The sequence below is a fragment of the Eptatretus burgeri genome, chromosome 6 (assembly GCF_056783735.1).
Source record: "Eptatretus burgeri isolate ZD-2024b chromosome 6, Ebu_testis_v1, whole genome shotgun sequence".
NCBI lineage: Eukaryota > Metazoa > Chordata > Myxini > Myxiniformes > Myxinidae > Eptatretus > Eptatretus burgeri.
Window position 1 is genome coordinate 20,966,076 of NC_140966.1, and position 21,470 is coordinate 20,987,545.

The window sequence follows — 21,470 nt, forward strand, 5'->3', positions numbered from 1 at the left end:
TAAGGAATCTGGATCAGGCAGTGAAAGGGAATTTTTTCACTCCCTTTCAAAAGTGAACCCTTTGACCAAATTATTTTCTTTAATATTCATTGTTGCATTTTGAGGCATTCACGACCAAATGTAAATTTAATGTTGTTACCATTCAGAAAATACTTGGGCTTATTGATATCACATTTTGAAACGGTGAAATTTTGATGTGAAATTTGAAGTCAAGAGGCAATTATTACAATACTGGAGATGCTAAAGTCCCTCACTTAAGCTCGCCTATGTGTGATGAAACAGTAATGTAATGCTGTATAGCCAATAAGCTATACAGCAAAATAGCCTTAAAGGCGTAAGGTCGCGACCTTACGGTCGGCGACAGTCGTGGATGTGTAGATCACACCTACTACGTATGTGGTCAATGCATATGCTATGCTATATTGACCACATACGGCCAACTGTACAAAATCATGGCAATTTTTTTGTACTGGCACACATGTGTGTTATGTATAGGGTCAGGCAGTGAAACTGACTTTTTTCACTCAGTTTCAAAAAGAACACTTTGACCAAATTATTTTCCAAATTTTTTATTTTGATTCATGATTTTCATTACCAAATGTAAATTTAATGTTGTTACCATTCAGAAAAAAACTTGGGTTTATTGATATCACATTTTGAAAAGGTGAAATTTTGAGGCAAAATTTTGAAGTCAAGAGGCAATTATTTTTACATTATACACATGCGATGGAGGTAGGCCTATGTGTGGTGTAGATCTCCATTTATAATATGGCCAATAATATGCATTGCATGTCCAGAAAAAAAGGTGTGGTATTTGTACCAAATTCACTGGAATTGACTCAAAATGTACACTTTAAATATAATGTGTAACATCTAAATTGCACTTAAGCTCAAGAAATTTTACTATTTCTTGGACATTTCGGATGACTTGTACCAATTAATTTGATAAGCCCACTCAAATTTTAAAAGAACCAAATCACAACACAAATATTAATGCATGGGACTGTGATTTAAAAAACTGGCCTAACAACACTTTTGCAACCAAAGCCCGATTTCATTAGTCATCATTATATTATTATCAACACATAATACAATGGCAGAATAAATTACCTTTACGTCCTGATCATTCTTGCTTTTCCTGGTCCTCTCACTGGTGAAATGCACAAAAAATATGCGATAAGATTCCTGTTGCAGAGCTGCAGCATTCCCATGCTAGCAGAACAGTGCACTTGCCTAGGACTCAGAGTACAGGGCCTGTGATTGGTCAATCACATTCAGGTCCCCAATACCCCAGCTGTGATTGGTTATTTAAGGAACAACTATGACATCATCACTGGAGAAAATAGGTCTGCTAAGTGCACTGATTTTGGCACCTTTACATCAGAATTCTGAAAAAATGCTCAAAATTCAGAGATGGGAACATTCACCATTGGTCTTACACATATGTCCATTGATCATTAAGAGCAAAATAAAGTAGCCCCCAGGTGAAGACGACGGAAGTGAAGAATTTTGAGGCTTGGCCCATGGTCTAGTGCTGGTGAGACGAGGCGCCGATCCTTCCCGTCGATGCGTCACTTCCCCGAGGAACCACCTCCATGAAGAGGTCGATGAGTCGCACCAAGCCGGGAACCAAAATGGAGAACAAAGAGCTCCACGAACCAAGAAGAAGCCACCACTCGCAGCTCGAGCCGAGCGACCGGCTCAACATCCTTCCAAAACAGGGCAGCTTGAAGGAAAAACCTCTCCCGAGCCAAGCAGAAGCCGAAGCTCACGGAACCGTCAAAGCAAAGAGCCTTCAAAAAGCCTCCTCCCGAGCCAGGCCTCAGCCGAAGCAAAAAAGCTTCCGCAGGCCTCAACCCTAACGCAAGCCAAGCAGGACCCGACGGTCTGCTGAACGACTACTCTCTGCCGAAGCAAAAAGCTTACGAACAAGAACAAAGAAAGGATCTCGTCCTTATCCTTCTCCACCCCACCCCCTCCTCCACGCCCGGCGTGACTCATGCCCTCATGATCCATCCCCCCCCCCCCCGCTCAACCACAGGTGGGAGGGAGTTGTTGACATCATGAGTCACGGGTCGGCAGGGTTCTTCCTCTTCGCAGAAGAGGGGGAAGGGTTTCTCCATTGTTCGTTCCCTAACTATTAAATCGATCCGCAGCGCATCTAATCGATTTCTGAACATTTAAACAATGAAAGGTGAGCTATCTAGGGAACAAGCACTTATCGACATAGCTGACTAAAGGAATCTGTATGTTGTGTGCAATCGAATTCCCAAATTCATAACAATATCATGAACACAGAAAAAACAGGATTATATATAATAAGTAAGGAAATACAAAATGATTTAACTATGGGAAGATGGGGAGGTGTTTCGTGTCATAATATTATTCTAACATATATTTCTAAGACATAAATGAAAGCAAGAAGACTTCAAGAAAATTATCATTTCTGTGTCCAAGCATACCTTCAAGAAAAGGGTATTCGGTATTTTAATATATGTTCTACAACATAAGAATGAGGTATTTTCAATAAAAGATTGGCATTATGCTGATGTTGATAAACCAACAACTTTGGATTTTAATTTAAATGTTAAATAATGAAAAAATTATAAAGTTAAGAAAACGTAAGGCTCTTTTAGAAATTCAAAAGAAATTTCATTGGTTTCCTGTTGTAAAAAAAATTATTTCGGATACAGGAATAACAAGAAATCCCGATGAATATATGTATGATATTCTATGGGGTGTAAGCGATTCAATGATAGTAAGGGATGAGGAAGGAGTTGAAGAAGAGAGAGAAAAGTAGGAAAAGGAGAAGAGAGAGAAGAGAGAGAAGGAGGAGAGGGAGGAAAGAGAGAAGAGGGAGAAGAGAGAGAAGGAGGAAAGAGAGAAGAGAGAGAAGGAGGGGAGGGAGGAAAGAGCGAGAATGAATAAATATCAAATTATGGAAACCAGTGAGATTAATAAAAGATTGGAGGTATTACAGAAAATAACTCAACCCACCGAGGAGGAAAACAATGAATTGACAAGTCTATTTGCAAAATTTTCGACAAGACTATTGTCATTGGCAAGATATTGATTTTAATTCAAATTTTTCATTTTTTTCTTAAATAAATGGAGGAGAGAGTAAAGACGTTTCGAAGTATTCTTTATGTTTTAAAAATTAAGATTCAAATGTGCATGTTGGAAACTAAAAAGGTTTACGCACTCTGTAGGAATTTTTCTCATAAATAAATGAGTTATTGTCTCAAATGTAAAAAGAAAACTAATACTAAAAATATTTCATATTTTAAAAGTAAAAATAATAGCATCATACAAAAAGGTACATGTTCCGTGTGTGGTTCAAAAAAGAGCCAACTTATTTCCAAACACACATGGAGGAGATATACAAAAGTTTTTAACAGGAAGTAAATTTACTATTACTGGAATACCAGGGGAATTACATCTACCAGGGTATTCTTTCTGTGGTCCAGGCACAAACTTGGATAAAAGATTAGATGAGGCAGACAATCCTAAATCATGGAGTAAGCCCATCAATGGAGTTGATGAAGTGTGCATGGGACACGATATTGATTATGGGAATACCACAACTTTGGAAGAAAAGCATGAAGCCGATAGAGAAATGTTGTATAATTTGTCTCTGATACAAAATCCAACCTTGAGAGAAAAAGTTGATTGGTTCATTGTGAAGAAGATGATCAGTGCTAAATTGCAACTTGGACTTGGAAATTCAAAAAACTTATAGGCTCTCATGATGTCATGAAGACTGAAGAGCAATTAGCTGATGAATTACATAAACCAATATTCACAAAGTTTCGTAAAAGGAAGGTTTATTCCAAGGAAGTTGATTATATCTGGTCTGCTGATTTGATTGAACTCAATAATGATAAGGGGTACAAGTATGCTTTAACCGTTATTGATTTGAGGAGTAGATACACATGGGTTGTCCCTTTAAAAAACAAAACAGGTAATACTCTTATGTTAGCCTTTCAACAGATATTTAATAAAAGTAAGAGAAAACCTAAAAAAATTGTGGACTGATGAGGGTGGAGAGTTTTACAACAGGACATTTATGAATTTTCTAAAAAATAACAGCATTACATTATACAGTACCTTTAATGAAGGAAAGGCCGTTGTTATTGAACGTTTTAATCGTACCTTAAAAGAGACTATACAAAAAATTCACACAACTCGGTTCACAACAATGGTCCTCTTTTATTCAGGATATTGTGGATAAGTATAATGACACGATTCACACGTCAACGAATATGAAACCATCAGAAACATTTACAAAATTAAAATATGAAAAAGAGATTAATGTCAGAAAACCTAAGTTCAAAGTTGGTGATACATAAGAATATATAGGTGGAAATCTCATTTTGAAAAAGGTTATACTAAACGATGGACGAATGGACTTTTTAAAATTGTTGATGTAATAGATACGGTTCCTTGGACTTACAAGATATATGATTTAGAAGGAGAAGAGATTTTAGGTTCATTTTATTCACAGGAATTACAAAAGACAAAACTAAGCAGATAATACCCTAAGCAGATAATGGGAGCAATGGGTTGGTCCTTCACTCCCTCCGACTATACACCGTTGTGGACACTCGAGGGCCAAGTCCGAGGTGTATAACAGTATATAATGTGTGCCAAGGGGGGACGTTCTTAGATCTGTGAACCCAAAACACAGAATCCTCAACCGAATAGTCAAGGCTTAACGTGTGTGTGTGTGTGTGTGTGTGTGTCCCAACCCTCACATTCAAAATCTCAACCCCAACCCTCACATTCAAAATCTCAACCCTCACCCAACACAGTTTTTTTTTTCAATACGTATTTCAACAATATATATTTTTTCTGTTTTTTTTTTCTCTTCTTCCAATTCTGTCTTTCAAGACTTTCAGGTTTGATGACGTAGAAAGGGGGAGTAAGCCTGCACTTTCTTCCCAGAACTAACAATATATATTTTTTATGTTTTTTTTCTCTTCTTCCAATTCTGTCTTTTGAGGCTTTCAGGTTTGATGAAGTAGAAAGGGGGAGTAATAACTTTCTTGATATTGCTCTCATCAAGCACCATCCAACAAAGAACTACATCGATAGGTTTAGATCCCAAAGAGTGGTAGCATTTCAAGTCTCCAAAATAAACCCAACTTTCCAAGTCTCCAGGGTATAACCACATTCCTGTTGAGTTTCCAAGATACGTATCACATTGTGAGTTATCAAGCCAGAACCCACATTTCAAGTGTCCAAAAATATAACCATCTATCCAAGACTCCAAGGTAAAACCACAATTTCCACAAATATTGTGGGTTTCGGTGATAGCTCTCACAGTATAACTGTGGATCATCAAGGAAAACTCCATTTTTCCAATTTTTATGGGTTTCAGTGATAGATCTCACATAGTACAACTGTGGATCATCAAGGAAAACTCCATTTTTCCAATTTTTATGGGTTTCAGTGATAGATCTCACATAGTATAACTGTGGATCATCAAGGAAAACTCCATTTTTCCAATTTTTATGTTGTTCAGTGATTGATCTCACATAGTATAACTGTGAATCATCAAGGAAATCTCCATTTTTCAAAATGTCTGAAATTTGTGAGTCTCCAAGGTAAGTTCCATATTTAGAACCATCTTGGCAGAACCCTTTTCCCCGAGTCTCCAAGGTAGTTATTTAAACCATCAAGGCAGAACTCATTTACTGATTTTTTCAAAATGTGTGAGTCTTCAAGCTAAACTTGTATTCTGGCTCATCAAGGTATAACTTGTTCAGTGGGTATTGTCTTGATAACTCACAATGAGTACTATTGCTGTAAAACTCTTTTTCAGGATTTTGCTGGTCCCCAAGGTATAACTCTTTGGTTGGGTCATCAAGGTCAAGCTCGTTCTGTGGGTCTTTATCGCTCACAAGGTCTTCAAACAAGCCAACAATTTCGCCCCAAGTTGTAGCAAAAGCAGCATTTTCATTTTGTATTTCAGATACAATTTCCTGTGAGAGAAAATAATAATGTATTAATTTAGTGATTTAATTATTAAATGAGTATGCTTCAATCAAACTTTGAAAATAGGAAAATTAAATCTTACCTCAACAGATAAGAGGTTTGAATCCAGTTCATCAACTTGAAGGTTTAGTTCCATACAAGTAGTAGAACTCCAAGGAACGCCAAAATCATCCCACTCAAAGTCTAGCTCATTCTGTGGGTCTTGGTCGCTCACAAGGTCTTCAACCAAGCCAACAATTTCACCCCAAGTTGTGGCAAAATCGGTATTTTCAGATACAATTTCCTGTGAGAGAAAATAATAATGTATTAATTAAGTTATTTAATTATTAAATGAGTCTATGCTTAAATCAAACTAAAAATAGGAAAATAAAATCTTACCTCAACAGATAAGAGGTTTGAATCCAGTTCATCAACTTGAAGGTTTAGTTCCATACAAGTAGTAGAATTCCAAGGAACGCCAAAATCATCCCACTCAAGGTCTAGCTCGTTCTGTGGGTCTTGGTCACTCACAAGGTCTTCAACCAAGCCAACAATTTCACCCCAAGTTGTCGCAAAAGCAGTATTTTCATTTCGTATTTCAGATACAATTTCCTGGTGTTGGCGCAGTGGTTAGGGCAGCGGCTTGGGATACAAAAGGTCCTGAGTTCAAACCCCATTGGGCCACTGAATTAATACACCAGGGGGTTGACTCAGCTTGTCATTCTTCCGAGGTTGGCGAAATGAGTACCAGTGTAGTGGGCCGGTGTATACCCCAGGTTAAAATAGGTGTACCATATCCCTGTGTTGTAAGAGGCGACCAGGGTTGCGTCAGGAAGGGCATCCGGCATAAAAAAAAACATGTGCCAAATCACTATGCGGATCATACGGATGATCCGCTGTGGCGACCCCTAAAGGGAGCAGCCGAAAGAAGAAGAAGAAGATTTCAGATACAATTTCCTGTGAGAGAAAATAATAATGTATTAATTAAGTGATTTAATTATTAAATGAGTCGATGCTTCAATCAAACTTTGAAAATAAAATCTTACCTCAACAGATAAGAGGTTTGAATCCAGTTCATCAACTTGAAGGTTTAGTTCCATACAAGTAGTAGATCTCCAAGGAACCTCAAACTCATTCCACTCAAGCTCAGTAAGTCAGTACAGCACTCCATTGTCAGAATTTTTTTTTTTAATGTAGTCTGGGTTGAACCTTTTATAGAGAAAGACTGGTTGCTCTGGTTTCCTTTTTTTAAAATGGAGGATTGTTTGAAAAAAAAATTGCCTCACAACCCAGACAAGCCTTGGGAATTTTTTCAAAACCATAACATTCTAGAATTTTCTAGTGATTTCTTTGTGAGTCAGAGATGAACTGGAAATGATGTAAGAGTAGGCGGGGCTTATGAAAAGTGGGCGTGGCTTATAAAAATACCTCATTAAAAGTGGGTGGGGTTTAGGAAAAGTAGGCGGGGCTTATTAAAAGTGGGCATGGCTTATGCAAAAATAATCTGAGGCTCAGGAGGTGGTCAAACAAGAGCATCAAGAGAAGTTTATCATTTCATAATGGCACAAAAGGGGTATCTTTAAAAATATAAAGATTCAAATGTTTTATTTTTAAATATTTTAGATGGGGATTATTGTACAAAGAAAATTAAACTATTGAAGGAATTTGAGAATGAACAAATCTTTATAGGTTCAATGAGCGAGCTAAACAATATGCATTGGTTATTTGAAAAAGAGTGCCCCCAGGGCTTACATGTTTCAGATATTTATTTTGAATCACCTTACTACTTGAACAAATCTTTATCTTATTGCATTGGTTATTTGAAAAGAGTGCCCCGAGGTTAAAAGGGGAGACAAATAAATATACTTTGGGATAAAAAGGGGGTTTATTTTTAGGGAAAAAAAAAATATGAATCGCTGAAAATCCCCCATTCACTTATATGGGGAAAAGTGAGCCAGAATCAGTATATTCACCCTACTGCTGGGGACCTGAGTATGTTTCCCAGGTGTTTCCCAAGTTATGGCCATTTATGATACGGTTGGTCCGATCTAATTGAAAAAATGCCCCAATCCAATCGCGTCGTTTACGAGAGCGAAGGAACGAAGCTGCACATACTGGCACGCCTCACCCACGAGGGAGGGGGAGAGAGGAGGGGGCGAGAGAGGGGAGGGGGTGAGAGGGGGGGGCGTCACAATTCTTCTTCGTTTGATATGACGTCACAATTGACGCTGGTGACCTGAGTATGCTTCCCAGGTATTTCCCAAGTTATGGCCATTTATGATGCGGTTGGTCCGATCTAATTGAAAAAATGCCCCAATCCAGTCGTCGTTTACGAGAGCGAAGGAACGAAGCTGCACATACTGGCACGCCTCACCCACGAGAGGGTACTGGCATGAGAGAGGAGGGGGCGAGAGAGGGGAGGGGGGGTGAAAAAAATGCCCCAATCCAGTCGTCGTTTACACACCTACGGGCACGCACTGGTATGATTAATGAGGTATAATCTTGTTTTCACCCAAACAATATCATATAGATATATATATATATATATAGATTTTTTTTTGATTTTTTTTTTTACTTTTGTTTGGAATTGCCTTCTTTAAAAAAAAAATAGTTCGACTTCTAATCTGAGCAAAAAAACCAAGAGCAGATCTGGTCCTGGGCGACGTTTCACCAGTTCCTGAGCCTCAGTAAGTGTCCAGTTTTTATATGCATACGACCGCTCATTTCCGATCACTGTAGATGTATACAGTCATGCGCCGCTTAACGACGTTCGGGCAACGACGGATCGCATATACGACAGATCTGCCAGCTCTGAAAAAAAAAATGAAAAAAAATGTAGCTGAAAAATTCCTATCGCCGAGTGATGTCGCCGACGTAGCGCTGCCAGTCATATAAAAATAGCACATACAATTATGTACGCTGTACAGTACATAATACTTCATAATGATAATAAACGACAGTGTGGCCCTGTTATAATGTGATCGTTGAGGTCCATAAAATGTCATCGCGAAAAAAAGCAGGGTCGTGCTGAATCGGGATTCAAGGAAATCAGCTTTCAAACTGAACCAATGTTTGCACGTTTACCTTCCAGCAAGTAAATTACCTTTGAATTGAAGAATTCCGCGAATAAATCGTTGTTACAGTCGAAATAAAAATAAAAATTTCGTTTTGGTGAAGCTTTTCATGTTGTTAAAACAATCGCACTGTTCCGAAAATATATATCACAATTGACAGGAGCTCGTTTCTTCATTTATAAATTCCAAACGCTATTTATTCATCTTTCTATAATCGATGCGAGAGGAGATTGTAAGCTGCTGCGAACAACACCGATGGCCGTCATGAACAGCACAAAGGTAAATCTAACGTGTCTTCAGTCTCTCTTGGATATGTGTTACAATTGCCAACAGTATTCAGTACAGTAACATGCTGTCAGGTTTGTATCCGAGGAGCAATAGGCCATACCATATAGCCTAGGTGTGTAGTTTTGTGTAAGTACGATGTTCGAAAAAAAAAAAAAAAGATATTCGCACAACGACGACGTCGCTTAACGACGCGTTTCTCAGAACGTAACCCCGTCGTTAAGTGGCGCATGACTGTGTGCATGTGTGTATATATATATATATATATATATATATATATATATATATATATATATATATATATATATATATATATAGTTACAGCCACGGGTACCGAGACACCAGTTTGTTACTCAGGGGGTTTAATCCCTGGTTGTCCTCAAGAGCCAGACCGAGGGCCACCGCTCAATTAATTTTGTGATACGGTGTGTTGCTTTCAAACCACGAATGCCACTCGGTTAACCACGAGTTCCAGTGTCCACCGTCTAATTGTGCCATTTAACTGGAGGTCATGTGGTTTCCTGAATGGGGAACGTGCCCTCGGCAAAGCACCAATCTTATCTTGTTTCAATCTTAATTAAGGCGGCCGAGCATTTAACCGCTGGTGCGTGCTGATGATTACAGGTCAATTTGTTTGATAATTACCTCCCAGTCTATCTCGGTTCGGACAATGCTGGATCAATGGAAGGAAAGGACAAGCACGGACAGGTTGGAACGTCAACAAAGCAATTTATTAATAAGAAAATAAATTCATAAAAATAACTTTATTTTCGTGAGGTAAAAATAAGTTAATATGAACCAATCAAAATATTCGCAAGCAAATAAATAATTAATCAGGCACTGACAGAAAAAGAAACAAAGAGCAGATGCTTATCTCTATGCCTTACTTAACAATTAAACACAGACAAGGTTACCGAACAGATCATTCGGGGGGGAAAAGAAATAGTCTCGCTCACCAAATAAAAACGTCCTGAAATGTGTGAACATGCCTTGTCCGTTGTCAGCACCCACTCGGGAATAGGCTTGAACGCCAATCAACGTCACCCCCAAGAATCAAGCATGCCAAGAGCAGGTTTTGAGCAGGAGCATTAACGGTCTGAGCGTCACCCACTGCCAGGAGCCACCAGGATCCACAACCAGCAGACAGCTGTGAGGCACTGTGAAGTGCTGAGGAGCTGTGAGACGTTGAGGCGCTGTGAGACACTAAGGCTGTCACCAACTCACTGGCGCCGACTGACTCACACCAACTCACTGACTGATAAAGTTGTCCGACTGACTGGACTCTGACTGACTGGTAAAGCTGTCTGACTGATACCGACTCACTGACGCAAACTGACTCACAAACTGACCCACCGCAAGTGGACCTCTCATCCTCTTTTTATAGATAGCCCATCTGAGCGGGCACAGACTCCAGCGAAATCCACCCCGCCCCATTTGCGAATCCTTGCCGTGACAACCCGCACGTCCCGTGATTATTCCTGGCTTACGATGCCATGTTTGTGGTGCTGGACGAATGGCAAAAAGCAGCCATCTGTCAGAATTAGAGCAAAAATGTGAAGCACTCATAAAACATCAACAACAATTATCACCTCAATATTCAGCCCGATATGAAAAAAGCCAGATTGCGTCCATTGAGCCGCTGAACGGGGTGTCAAACGTCGATGGAAAAAGGTGGGCGTTGAGCCTCCGTTGGGCTAACGCTATCTCACGTGTGTGAATGTGTCTGTCGTAAAGAGAAAAGGGAGCTTTCCATAAGAGAGGGAATCTATTCTTTATCCTTCTCAACGCATCACATTTAGAATCCCACCAGACATGGGGCTAGGTCTATCCTGGACATGCATTTGGGGAAATAACTATCTGAGGACCTGAATGTTTGTATGCATTCATCTGATCAGATTCTGAAATCCGTATCGAGATATATATATATATATATATATATATATATATATATATATATATATATATATATATATATATATATATATATATATATATATATATATATATATATATATATATATATATACATATATATATATATATATTACTCAAATACAGCTCTCACGTAATCGAGTTTATAAACTAGTCATGCATGTCTTGAGGCATTTCCCCCCCCCCCCTTTCCACTCAGAATCATGAAGTCAGGAAAAAAATGTGTGGGTGGGCCGAGGAAACAATTGAGGCCAAGTGGTGGTGGGGATTTGGGGGCTAAATATATCCTGATACTTAAGCATCAATATCAAGAAAATCACACCAATAATTTTGTTTCACATTTATCTTTTTGGTAAAGAACATGCATCTCTACATCATTGAAAACCATTTTTATGACAAAGCAAGGGCGCCATTCCTGGCCGATAAATGAAGCATCAAAACAATACTTTTTCTGGCAATATTTTTGTTCATACATTAACAAAGCCAACAATGTGAAATCAGAAAAGTGTTCGTCTCAACTTGTCGAAAGCTCAGTAACTCCGGCACTCTTGTACCTTCCGTAGTTGTCTTTTTAATGTACATTTTTTAGGATGATCATTGAGCGCAATAGTGAAAAATACATTAACTATAACATTTTCATTTGAATGTTTATTATGGAAGCCCATTGGTGCACATCATGAACTTAAAATATTGAATGCAAAAACACACGAAACTTGTGGCTACATGAAATATATAGTTTGCATGAGTTGTATGCAAAATGTTTGTGCAAATTTGATGTATTTGTGCAAGTTGGCAAAAATTACCGAGTGTGGCATACTCCTTCAGAAAGAGGTCCTTAACATAGCAAAGAAACACAATATCTGCAATGTTTTACTGCATTTTGAAAATGAAAAATAATTTTGGAAAGAGAGCAAGGGGGCACTCATGTTTTCCACTTACATGTTTATGTTATTTGCTATATCTGCCAGGTCTAATTCATGTCAAAGAACAGGGGTGAGGTTGGGTGGGAATTTTTTTCCATTCAGGCCATTCAATTTCTTGATTTTACCAGAATTTTAAAGGCTAAACTGCTAATTGAAAATGAGGTCGAATTAGGAAAGAATGCCACTGTTAGAAAAGCTCTGCTAATATCTGTTTTAAAAGAAGAATAATGTTAATTTGCATTTGCTGTTGGTTTTTTATGTTTTGTGAACAATTTGGCTTTGGGGATGCCTCAATTGTAATAATTTTTGCATGGATTATGGACATTTAAGGCGAAATAGTGTGTGTGGGAAGGTGACGAAGCAGCACGATAATGGAGTGATGGGGTGGGGGGGGGGAGTGTCTAATTACATTGTTTTCTCAATAAGTTGTGGCGGGGGGGGGGGGGGAGGCGATTTCTCCACAAGCCCCGATTGTGAATCTGTGCTTGCCTATGATCTTGTTCATATTGTGAGCCATATTATTCAATATAGAAATGAGAAAATAGTATGGAGTAAGGGGCTAGAGGGTGTCGAGTTGATGTTCTGGTAAAATATATAGGAAATGGTCGATGTATATAGGGTACATGTGAATTGCATACGTAATCGGATTATCAGACATATCAGGTGCTCCGATATCTCCCTTTCTTTCAGCATAATCCACATACATTCTAACTCGTATTCTCATTCTTTGAAGGTTGTGATCGCTGGGTACAGCTGGGTACTTCAGCTACTTGCCCTCATGACTAGGCAGATACCACATCCTTGATTGATGCAGAAACATACCATCCATCCACTTCATTAGTTGTTCTTCATGTCTCGTTGAATAATCATATATATATATATATATATATATATATATATATATATATATATATATATATATATATATATATTCCTTAATCACAGCCTCCAAAAAAGAATTGCTTCTAAAAACGTTTTGAAAGGTGTATAAATGAATTGTGTCAATGCCGAGGCAACAAATTCATTAAATACTGTATGATGGGGGGTAGATTGGGAACTCAAAACAGCAATGGAAAAATTTCTAAAAGTGGTCACCTCATTTTCAGTAACCCTATTCTTATTTATTCAGTTATTGTTTTGGTCATTTGTAAACAATTTACAAATAACTCAAAATTTTATAATTGCTTTTTAAAAAAATTAAATGCCTTCGTTACCTGGACGTTCTCCTCATTGATACCATTACTCGTGTCCTCGTACCTGGTGGCAATCACTGGCTCCACCCGACTCCCAGCATGCAGTCCTCGAGCTGTTGGGCCTCACACACCTTACACCTTATTGCCCCAACACATGCTGGTGCCTCTTCTTCTACATGTCATATCGGTTCCTTTGGCGCTATCTCAAACCTTCTCATTGTCTCTTCATTGATTTTTTGTTATATTTCTGTTATCTCTTCTGTTTTGTTTTCCCTCTGCTCTGTTCTATCTCTTTACATTTCTAATTGCTCCCTTTACCCCACAGTATTTATTATTTTTGCTAAACCCCAGGTAGCCCTTACAGCCCACTCCTGACACCAATGTAATGGTGACAGGAGGTCAAATCTTCCTCCTGGACAGTCACTATTTTAGTGACAGACTCCTTGGGACTATAACACCATTTGCCAGGAAAGCCAAAAAAGATCTTTACTTACGACATGCAGTTTCTCTCACAAGCCTGCCACCTGCAGTATGCTTGTCAGTTGGAAAGGATGGGGGCTAAGCAAGACCCTTGATGAACCACCACTGTTGTACCTTCCGAATGAGGATTTTCACACCAATTCCCAATGGTCATGGTTTACTCATGCCATGGTCTACCATCCCAATCCCAGACTACACACCAAGCCAACACATCAATGGTGGAGAAAACATGGTTTATGGAAAAGGGAAGAGGAGGGGAGGACAGCCAAGCAATATTATAATGAAGGAGAATCCCGTTGAACTATAACCCCCATGCCCACTAATGGCTTCGGCTTATGCAATACCTTGAGGCCAACACACTCACAAATTAAAGAGATAGATGAAGATGAGAATGAAAGAAACCTTCCCATGTGCTTTGATAAAAGAAAATAATCTTGATCAGAAATCTAAGAGATAAAGCTATGGTGCTGCTTGATGAGCCCTCCAGGTTTGAGAGCACCCAAATGGCTACTGGGGAAGAGCAAAGTGTTTTGATGAGTAGGGCTGGCCATTTTAAGAGGACTGGATCAAACCTGCAAGAAAATGTAGTCACTGAGGTCACCAGAACTGAAAGTCGAACTCTGAGCTTCTCAAAAGTTCACAAAACCTGAAGGGAATGTAAGGTCAATGAATTGGAGCAAGTGAGATGTAAGAAAGAGAGAAAAGAAGGGGACAAAAACTGAAATTTTATGGATGAGTGAACTTGTACTGGTTTTCGCCAGCTTCAATCTGATGATCACAAAGTGTTATTTTCCGGTCCAGAAACCTGTAAAAGAAATGGAGTGGCACTTATTTGCAATAAGAAGACAGCAGAGTCAGTCCTGTGATAATACCCAGTCAATGATGGGTTAATAATAGTGAGGTTGAAACAACATCCAGTGAACACCACCATAATTCAGATATATCCTCCAAATTCTGCAATCGGTGAAGAAAGTGTATGGAAGGAAAGAAAATGAAGATAATGCATATTCTTCCAGTTCCTGCAACCATGGAAGGTTGCAGGAACTGGAAGAACAGGTACCGAAAGGAGCTGTTATAAATGTTATGAGAAACTGTAATGCAAGAATGGAAGAATCAGAAGAACAAGTGATTGCAAGAAAACACTGACTTGGTAACCAAAAGGAGCTAGGGGGAGAAAATTCTGGACTTCTGTGTGAAAAACGATCTCGTTATTGCAAACACCTAGTTCAAAAACCCAAGGGCAGATTGTACACATGGACTTCACCTGATAGGCAACAGAGAAATCAGATTGACTATATTCTAATCAATAGAAGATGGAGAGGTGTTGTGCAATCTGCCAACACACTGCCAGGTGCAGACTGAGACACATCATGAACTCCTTCTCGCAAAGCTACGAGTCAAACTGAAAAACAATTTCTCAAACTCCAACCAGATATGACCTTGAAAGAATATCTAAACAATATGCAATGAAGGTTTAACAAAAAACAAAAACAAAAAAAAAAAAACGTTTTTCAGAGCTTGGCATGGTTGACAGAATGCCAGACAAATTGTGGCAAGAGATTGAAACATTGTAAAATAAGAGGCCAAAAAGAACATTTCAAAAGAAAGAGAAGGAAGAAGGATAAATGGCTGTCAGAAGAGACAATAAACATTTCAGAGAGAATAAGAGAAAAGAAAACCAAAGGTGCATCAAGAGAGGACATTTAGTGGCTAAATGCCGACTTCCAGTGGCATGCAAGGGAAAACAAATATTTCCAAGAAGCATGCAAAGAGAAAGAGTAACAACAGAGTGGGGAAAAACATGATTTCTTTTTTAAAAGATCACAGAAATGACAAGAAAAATATACGTTTAGGATTGGGGTCCTTAATAGTAGAACAGGAATGATTTGACAGAAGAAACACAGGTGAAAGAAAGATGGAAGGACGATGCTGAAACTCGACAAACGAGATACCAATACGATCACAACCTTCAAAGAATGAGAATACGAGTTAGAATTTATGTGGATTATGCTGAAAGAAAGGGAGATATCGGAGCACCTGATATGTCTGATAAGAGGCCTATACACTAAATGAGATGCTGTAGTAGAGACAGGGGATGGAGAGGAAGAGAGGAAGAGAGGAAGAGAGGAAGAGAGGAAGAGAGGAAGAGAGGAAGAGAGGAAGAGAGGAAGAGAGGAAGAGAGGAAGAGAGGGAGAGAGAGAGGTTTGGGATTGGGAACAGTGGTCAGACAAGGCTGCATTATCTCCCCTTTATTTGTTTAATCTGTATTGAGTACATCATGAGGAGACCAAACTTTGACATCGACGCTGTAGTTGAGATTGGAGGAAGATGAATCAACATTCTAAGGAATGCTGAAAGTACTATGTTGGCAGAAAGTAAAGAGGACTTGATGAAATTGCAGCAAAGAGTGAAGAAGGAAAGTGAAAAGGCTGGTCTTTATTTAAGCTGAAAAAAAGACAACAATCTTGTCAACTGAAAAGATTGGTGTGTTCAGATTGGGAGTCTATCATGTGAAAATAGTGGAAAGTTATATTTTCTTGGGTTCTAAGGTTGAAGTGAGTGGACAGTATTGAGGAGAAATTCAGAGATGATTCACCTTGGGGAGAACACCATTGCCAATATTGATAAGGATCTGGAGAGACAAAGATGTGAAAATAAAAAACCAAGATGCGGTTGTTGAATGCTCTCGTATTTCCCGTTGCAATGTATGGATGAGTCATGAACAGTGAAGAAGAAATAAAAGAAGATTGACAGCTTTTAAATGTGGTCTTAGCAACGAAGGTTGAACATTCCATGCACTGCAAGAAGAACAACAAATCGGTGCTTGAATAAATTAGACCAACATGTACAGTACATAAAGGCCCAGTCACACCTTGACGTTTGAGCCAGCTTATGCTGATTTTTGAAAAATTTGTCTAAAACTCTGGCACACGTCGAATACGTTATGGGTAAGTTTTGGAAACATTGAGAGCACGCTGAAAAACACTGCCATATGTCGTAGTACGCTGGCTTTCATCGTTGTACTTTGCGGTTGTCCTCAAATTTTAGCATGCTTGACATTTGTTAGACTTATTCCAGCGTATGACTCATAAGTTCCGCTACGCTGGCCATAAGTTGTAGGCACGTTATGCAATCGTTCACACACGTTAATTGTAAGTTAATCATAAGTCGAAACACGTCGAGGTAATGTTTAGCGTACCCAAAACTTATTTCTAACCTATGAGTAATGTGTTGTAGCCACGTTACGCGATCGTTGACACACGTTACTTGTAAGGTACTCATAAGTCGAAACACGTCAATGTAATGGTTAGCGTCAGTGTTCCAGACTCCCAGGTTTTTTTGGTTTTTTTTTTCTTCGGTATGACGGTCATGTTGACACTACGATTTCTAGTGAGGTTATGATTTAAATCGTTGAGCGGCAGCCTATTAATTATATTATATTATAACCGCACTAGATATCGAAGTGTCAACATCACCGTCATACCGAAGAAAAAAAAAAATTTTAAACCAGGTAGTCTGGATCACTGACGCTAACCATTACCTCGATGTGTTTCGTCTTATGAGTAACCTACAAGTAACTTTTGTCGACGTGTGCCAACGATCGCATATCGTGCGTAGAACTTATTCCCATCGCATGCGGAATGTGCAAGGCATATGGCAAGTACATCGTAAAATGTTTAACATGTTTAAAATTACAAGACGTACTCCACTTACTACGACGTATGATAGCGTACTTTAGCGTTCTATTCACGTATACCAAACTTACCCATACCGTATTCGACGTGCACCAGCGTTTTAGATGCATTTTTCAGAGGTCGGCATACGCTGGCAAGATCGCCAAGGTGTGACTGCGATGTTGACACTTCCATTTCTCCGGCAGTTATGATTTGAATCATTGTGCGGCAGCCTTTTAATCGGCTACGCCACGTGATCGTCGGCGATACGTACAGCGCGCTATGCATAAGTTAGACTATCGTTGGGCATAGGTTGTGAACGCCAACAACAGGCTAAGCATTCGTTGGTATAAGTTATCTATAAGACAACGAAACGTTCTGTGTCCGTTACTAATATGTTATGCTTACGACCAACTCGTTATGAATACGTCCAAATCTTTTTTAAAAAACATCAAAAGTTCAGCGTAAGCCAGCGTTTTACATACATTTTGTTACGTTGCCATTGCTGGCTAAAACGTCAAGGTGTGACTGGGCCTTTAGAATGGCGAAGGTGGCTGGTTTAAGATCTTAGGGTCCTGAGTTTGAACCGCTGTCATTCCGTTGAAATAACACCAGGTGTGTTGACTCAACCTGTCATCCTTCCGAGATTGGCAAAATGAGCACCAGCTTACCGGGGTAATTAGCCATTGAAGTATCCTGCATCGGAATGGTGACCTGTGCAGGATTGAATTCAGCCAAATTAAACTTCCTCGGCAAAGCTATGAACCTCACGCCATGATAGAAATGGTTACAGGTACATTAGAAGTGTTGATACTAAAACAGAAACGATCATACTTTGGACTTGCCATGCATGCAGAAAACGAAAATCTGGAGACGTCATGCATGCTGAATATGGTTGAGGGAAGAAGAGGAAGAGGCAGACCTTGTATCTGCTGGATGGATGGGGTAAAGATTGCAACCAAGCTATCTCTGCCACAGCTTCAGGAAGCAGTGCAGGGTTTGGAGAAATCTGATTGTGAATGTCACCAGAAGTTGGCCAAGACTTGAGGAACCAGATAACTTGATAATACATGTGTAAATACTACTTACTGTACGATTGAATGTACTGCATATTTACAAATCAACTGAAAACATTAATCAAACAAAAATAGCACCATAAGCATACATCAAACTGAACATCAGTGTGATTGGCATGATCTGAACATAATAATACAATTGTCAGGTTATTGCAGATATAGCTCCTTGCATAATAATGAACTTTTCAATGATACATTATCAATGATATCATAATAATTTACATGTTGTTTGAGTTCCTTTACAAGGAACTTCAATTCATGAAGAGGCCAATCGATCTATTAAGCCTGGGTAATGGTTGCCAACCTATGGTTGTTTGCTTGTGCTCTATCCTTTTTAAATGCTGAGCATCAGGCAAGGAAGCAGTGGAAACTTTTTTTAAGTCTTTGCTATGTCTTGGGCTAGGGTTCAAGCCACCGACCAACCAGACAAAGCGATGCTGTAACCATTACACCACCAAGTCTGGTTAAATAGTACTTGAAGAATGTCTTTTTTCCATGGCCATCAAAAGAAATGTGTGACCATCAGAGAAACAAGAAATAAAACAATTACTAAACATATAACAAACTATGTATAATGCACTCAACAGGTGTTGACTCACAGTTTTCCCTTGGTGAAATAGCACTGAGGAAGGCACTAACCTATATTATTGCATACCTACAACATGAGTGAATATATTTCTTTACTAATTTTCATTTTATATTTTTCCTTGCGAGCTCAAAGTTGAACTCATCCAACACATTCCCTATATGACGCTCTATTCCAAATGTGGTGATTCCAGCTACCCTCATTGTCTACTCGTTCTGCCGACAAACAGACAAACCCACAGATGGGAAGATCACAATACTCACATGCCCAGCCAATGGTCATGGTACGAATAACTATTCAGTCAATAAAATAAAAGTCAAACTTACTGAGATAATTTTCAAACATGCCAACAGCTAGTCTGCTCATGTAGAGCATTGTGCAGTGCACTTGTGTTTTAAGACATTGAAACATACACGCAACTCTTACCGGCCCACTGGGGATTCTCCCAATGTCCAGATGGCCCAATTTGCCCCCGATTATGAGAACAAGATTGTCCTCATTGTGGTGAACAACATTTTGGCCACAATGTTGCTTTAATCAAAATTTGTCAGATGAGCAGCATTAAACAAATTATTTTGCTGCTTTGGAATCTGATTGATATATTCCCACTATCCTGCTTGTATTGCCTCTTGTTTTTTCTTCAATTCTCCTTGGCAATTTTTAGTTTGATTATACAGCTTTTTGAGAAATCCAGAATCACATATTGCATCAACTGTCCAACTTATTTTGCATTTATAGTTGTTTATTCGCCTCCGAGACATCAACATATGGTGCTTCCATTTGTTTTTTTGTAAAAAGATGAAACCTAAAAGGTGACCTCATAAAGAAAAATATAAACAACTCGAGGATTATATTTACCTACACAACAGTTTCGGGAGGTGTCATCTGAGGAGGTATTTCATGAAGACAAAACAACGGTTTGAGTCAGCATCTCCCAAGAGTGAATTGTAGTTGCATTTTGCTTATATAATTTTTTTTAATCTTAACATGATAAAAAATGAAAAAGATCATTGTAATGTTGTAAGACATGTTTTGTTTGTGTGTCTTGTGCAGAGAAAAGGAAGAAGCGTAAAGAGCTGGATGACTGAATTTAAGAGGTTCTAAATAGAGGGCCTTGTGTGCACAACACTTCGCTGAAAGAGCTGTGTTCTAAAATCACTTCTGTGACCCGCAACTTGCAGCATGGATCTCTTTTAGAAATGCTACCAAGCAATGCTCATCTTACCTTAGAATCATTATACCAATAGGGAAACATCTAATTTAACTTTCTTGCTTTATAAATGATGCTCCTTTTGTGTAGTGGTGTTAAAAATATTTTATGCATGAACTACATTGTTTTAATTTGTTGCAGACTGAAACAGATCTAGTCATTATTCTTATCTTTCATGTAATACAGCATGGTAATACCAGACCCAATGTAAAGAAATATCTATCTGAATAGCCATAAAGTACACACTACTCTCCATTTGTTGGAGATCTTCCAACTTGCTGTTATCCTGTTTTTCTGATTATGCTTAATGTCTCCAACTGTAATTAATCAACATTAAACTGACAAATGTCCAAGTTACTGGCTTATAATTGGTGTAAACACCCACAGCAGTTGTTTCATCAGTGGTTTGGAAACAGAAAAAAAATGCTTGTTCCTAATATAAATGTCTTATGTACATCTCAAACAAATTCACCAAAATAGGTATTTGCTATATACCTGCCAGCAGTCATGTATTCTTTCCAAAACTGTTGTTACATAATGGGAGTAGTAACATTATACAAGAATGAGAGTTCTGGACCACTTGACTTTTTGACCTTTAAAAGGCTGACCTTTAATCAGCACGATTAGAAAAACCACTTAACCCTTTGACCTCCCAAAGATAATATAATCATATAACCTTTCTAACTACTTAATCATATTACCTTTACAACTATTTTTCAAATAGTTATAATAACCATCATTAAAAAGAATGACAGCATCACCTGCATATTTAAGACAATTGAGTCGATAATGTCGTCTTTTCAACTTAAATATATAACTTCATCCCTCCAGCGAAGTGCACGGCTCCTTTAACACCTGAAAACAAGAGGAGGCTATATTTTTCCATTTCCTCTTTTTATTTAAAGGCAAAATAATATTATACAATTTATAATTATGTAATCCATTTAAATAAAAGGGGGAAATGGCAAGGGGATGGAAATAGTGTGACACTCACAATAAATATATTTCAGTCCAACACATAACCATTCATGAAAAGACTTCTTTTCATATGGGGGAGAGA

At 38.6% G+C, this 21,470-nt stretch overlaps 1 protein-coding gene across 5 annotated transcripts in view; it reads left to right on the forward strand.

Moving 5' to 3' along the window:
* The window catches only part of LOC147024382 (pleiotrophin-B-like), a 306,009-nt gene extending 285,246 nt beyond the window's left edge, over window positions 1-20,763 (forward strand). For all 5 annotated transcript variants that reach the window (XM_085884247.1, XM_085884249.1, XM_085884246.1 and 2 more), the window contains exon 5: window positions 20,254-20,763. In XM_085884247.1, coding sequence (XP_085740373.1) covers window positions 20,254-20,288 — 35 coding nt within the window. In that variant the 3' untranslated portion in view covers window positions 20,289-20,763. The remainder of the gene's footprint in view (window positions 1-20,253) is intronic.
* The last annotated feature ends 707 nt before the right edge of the window (window positions 20,764-21,470 follow it).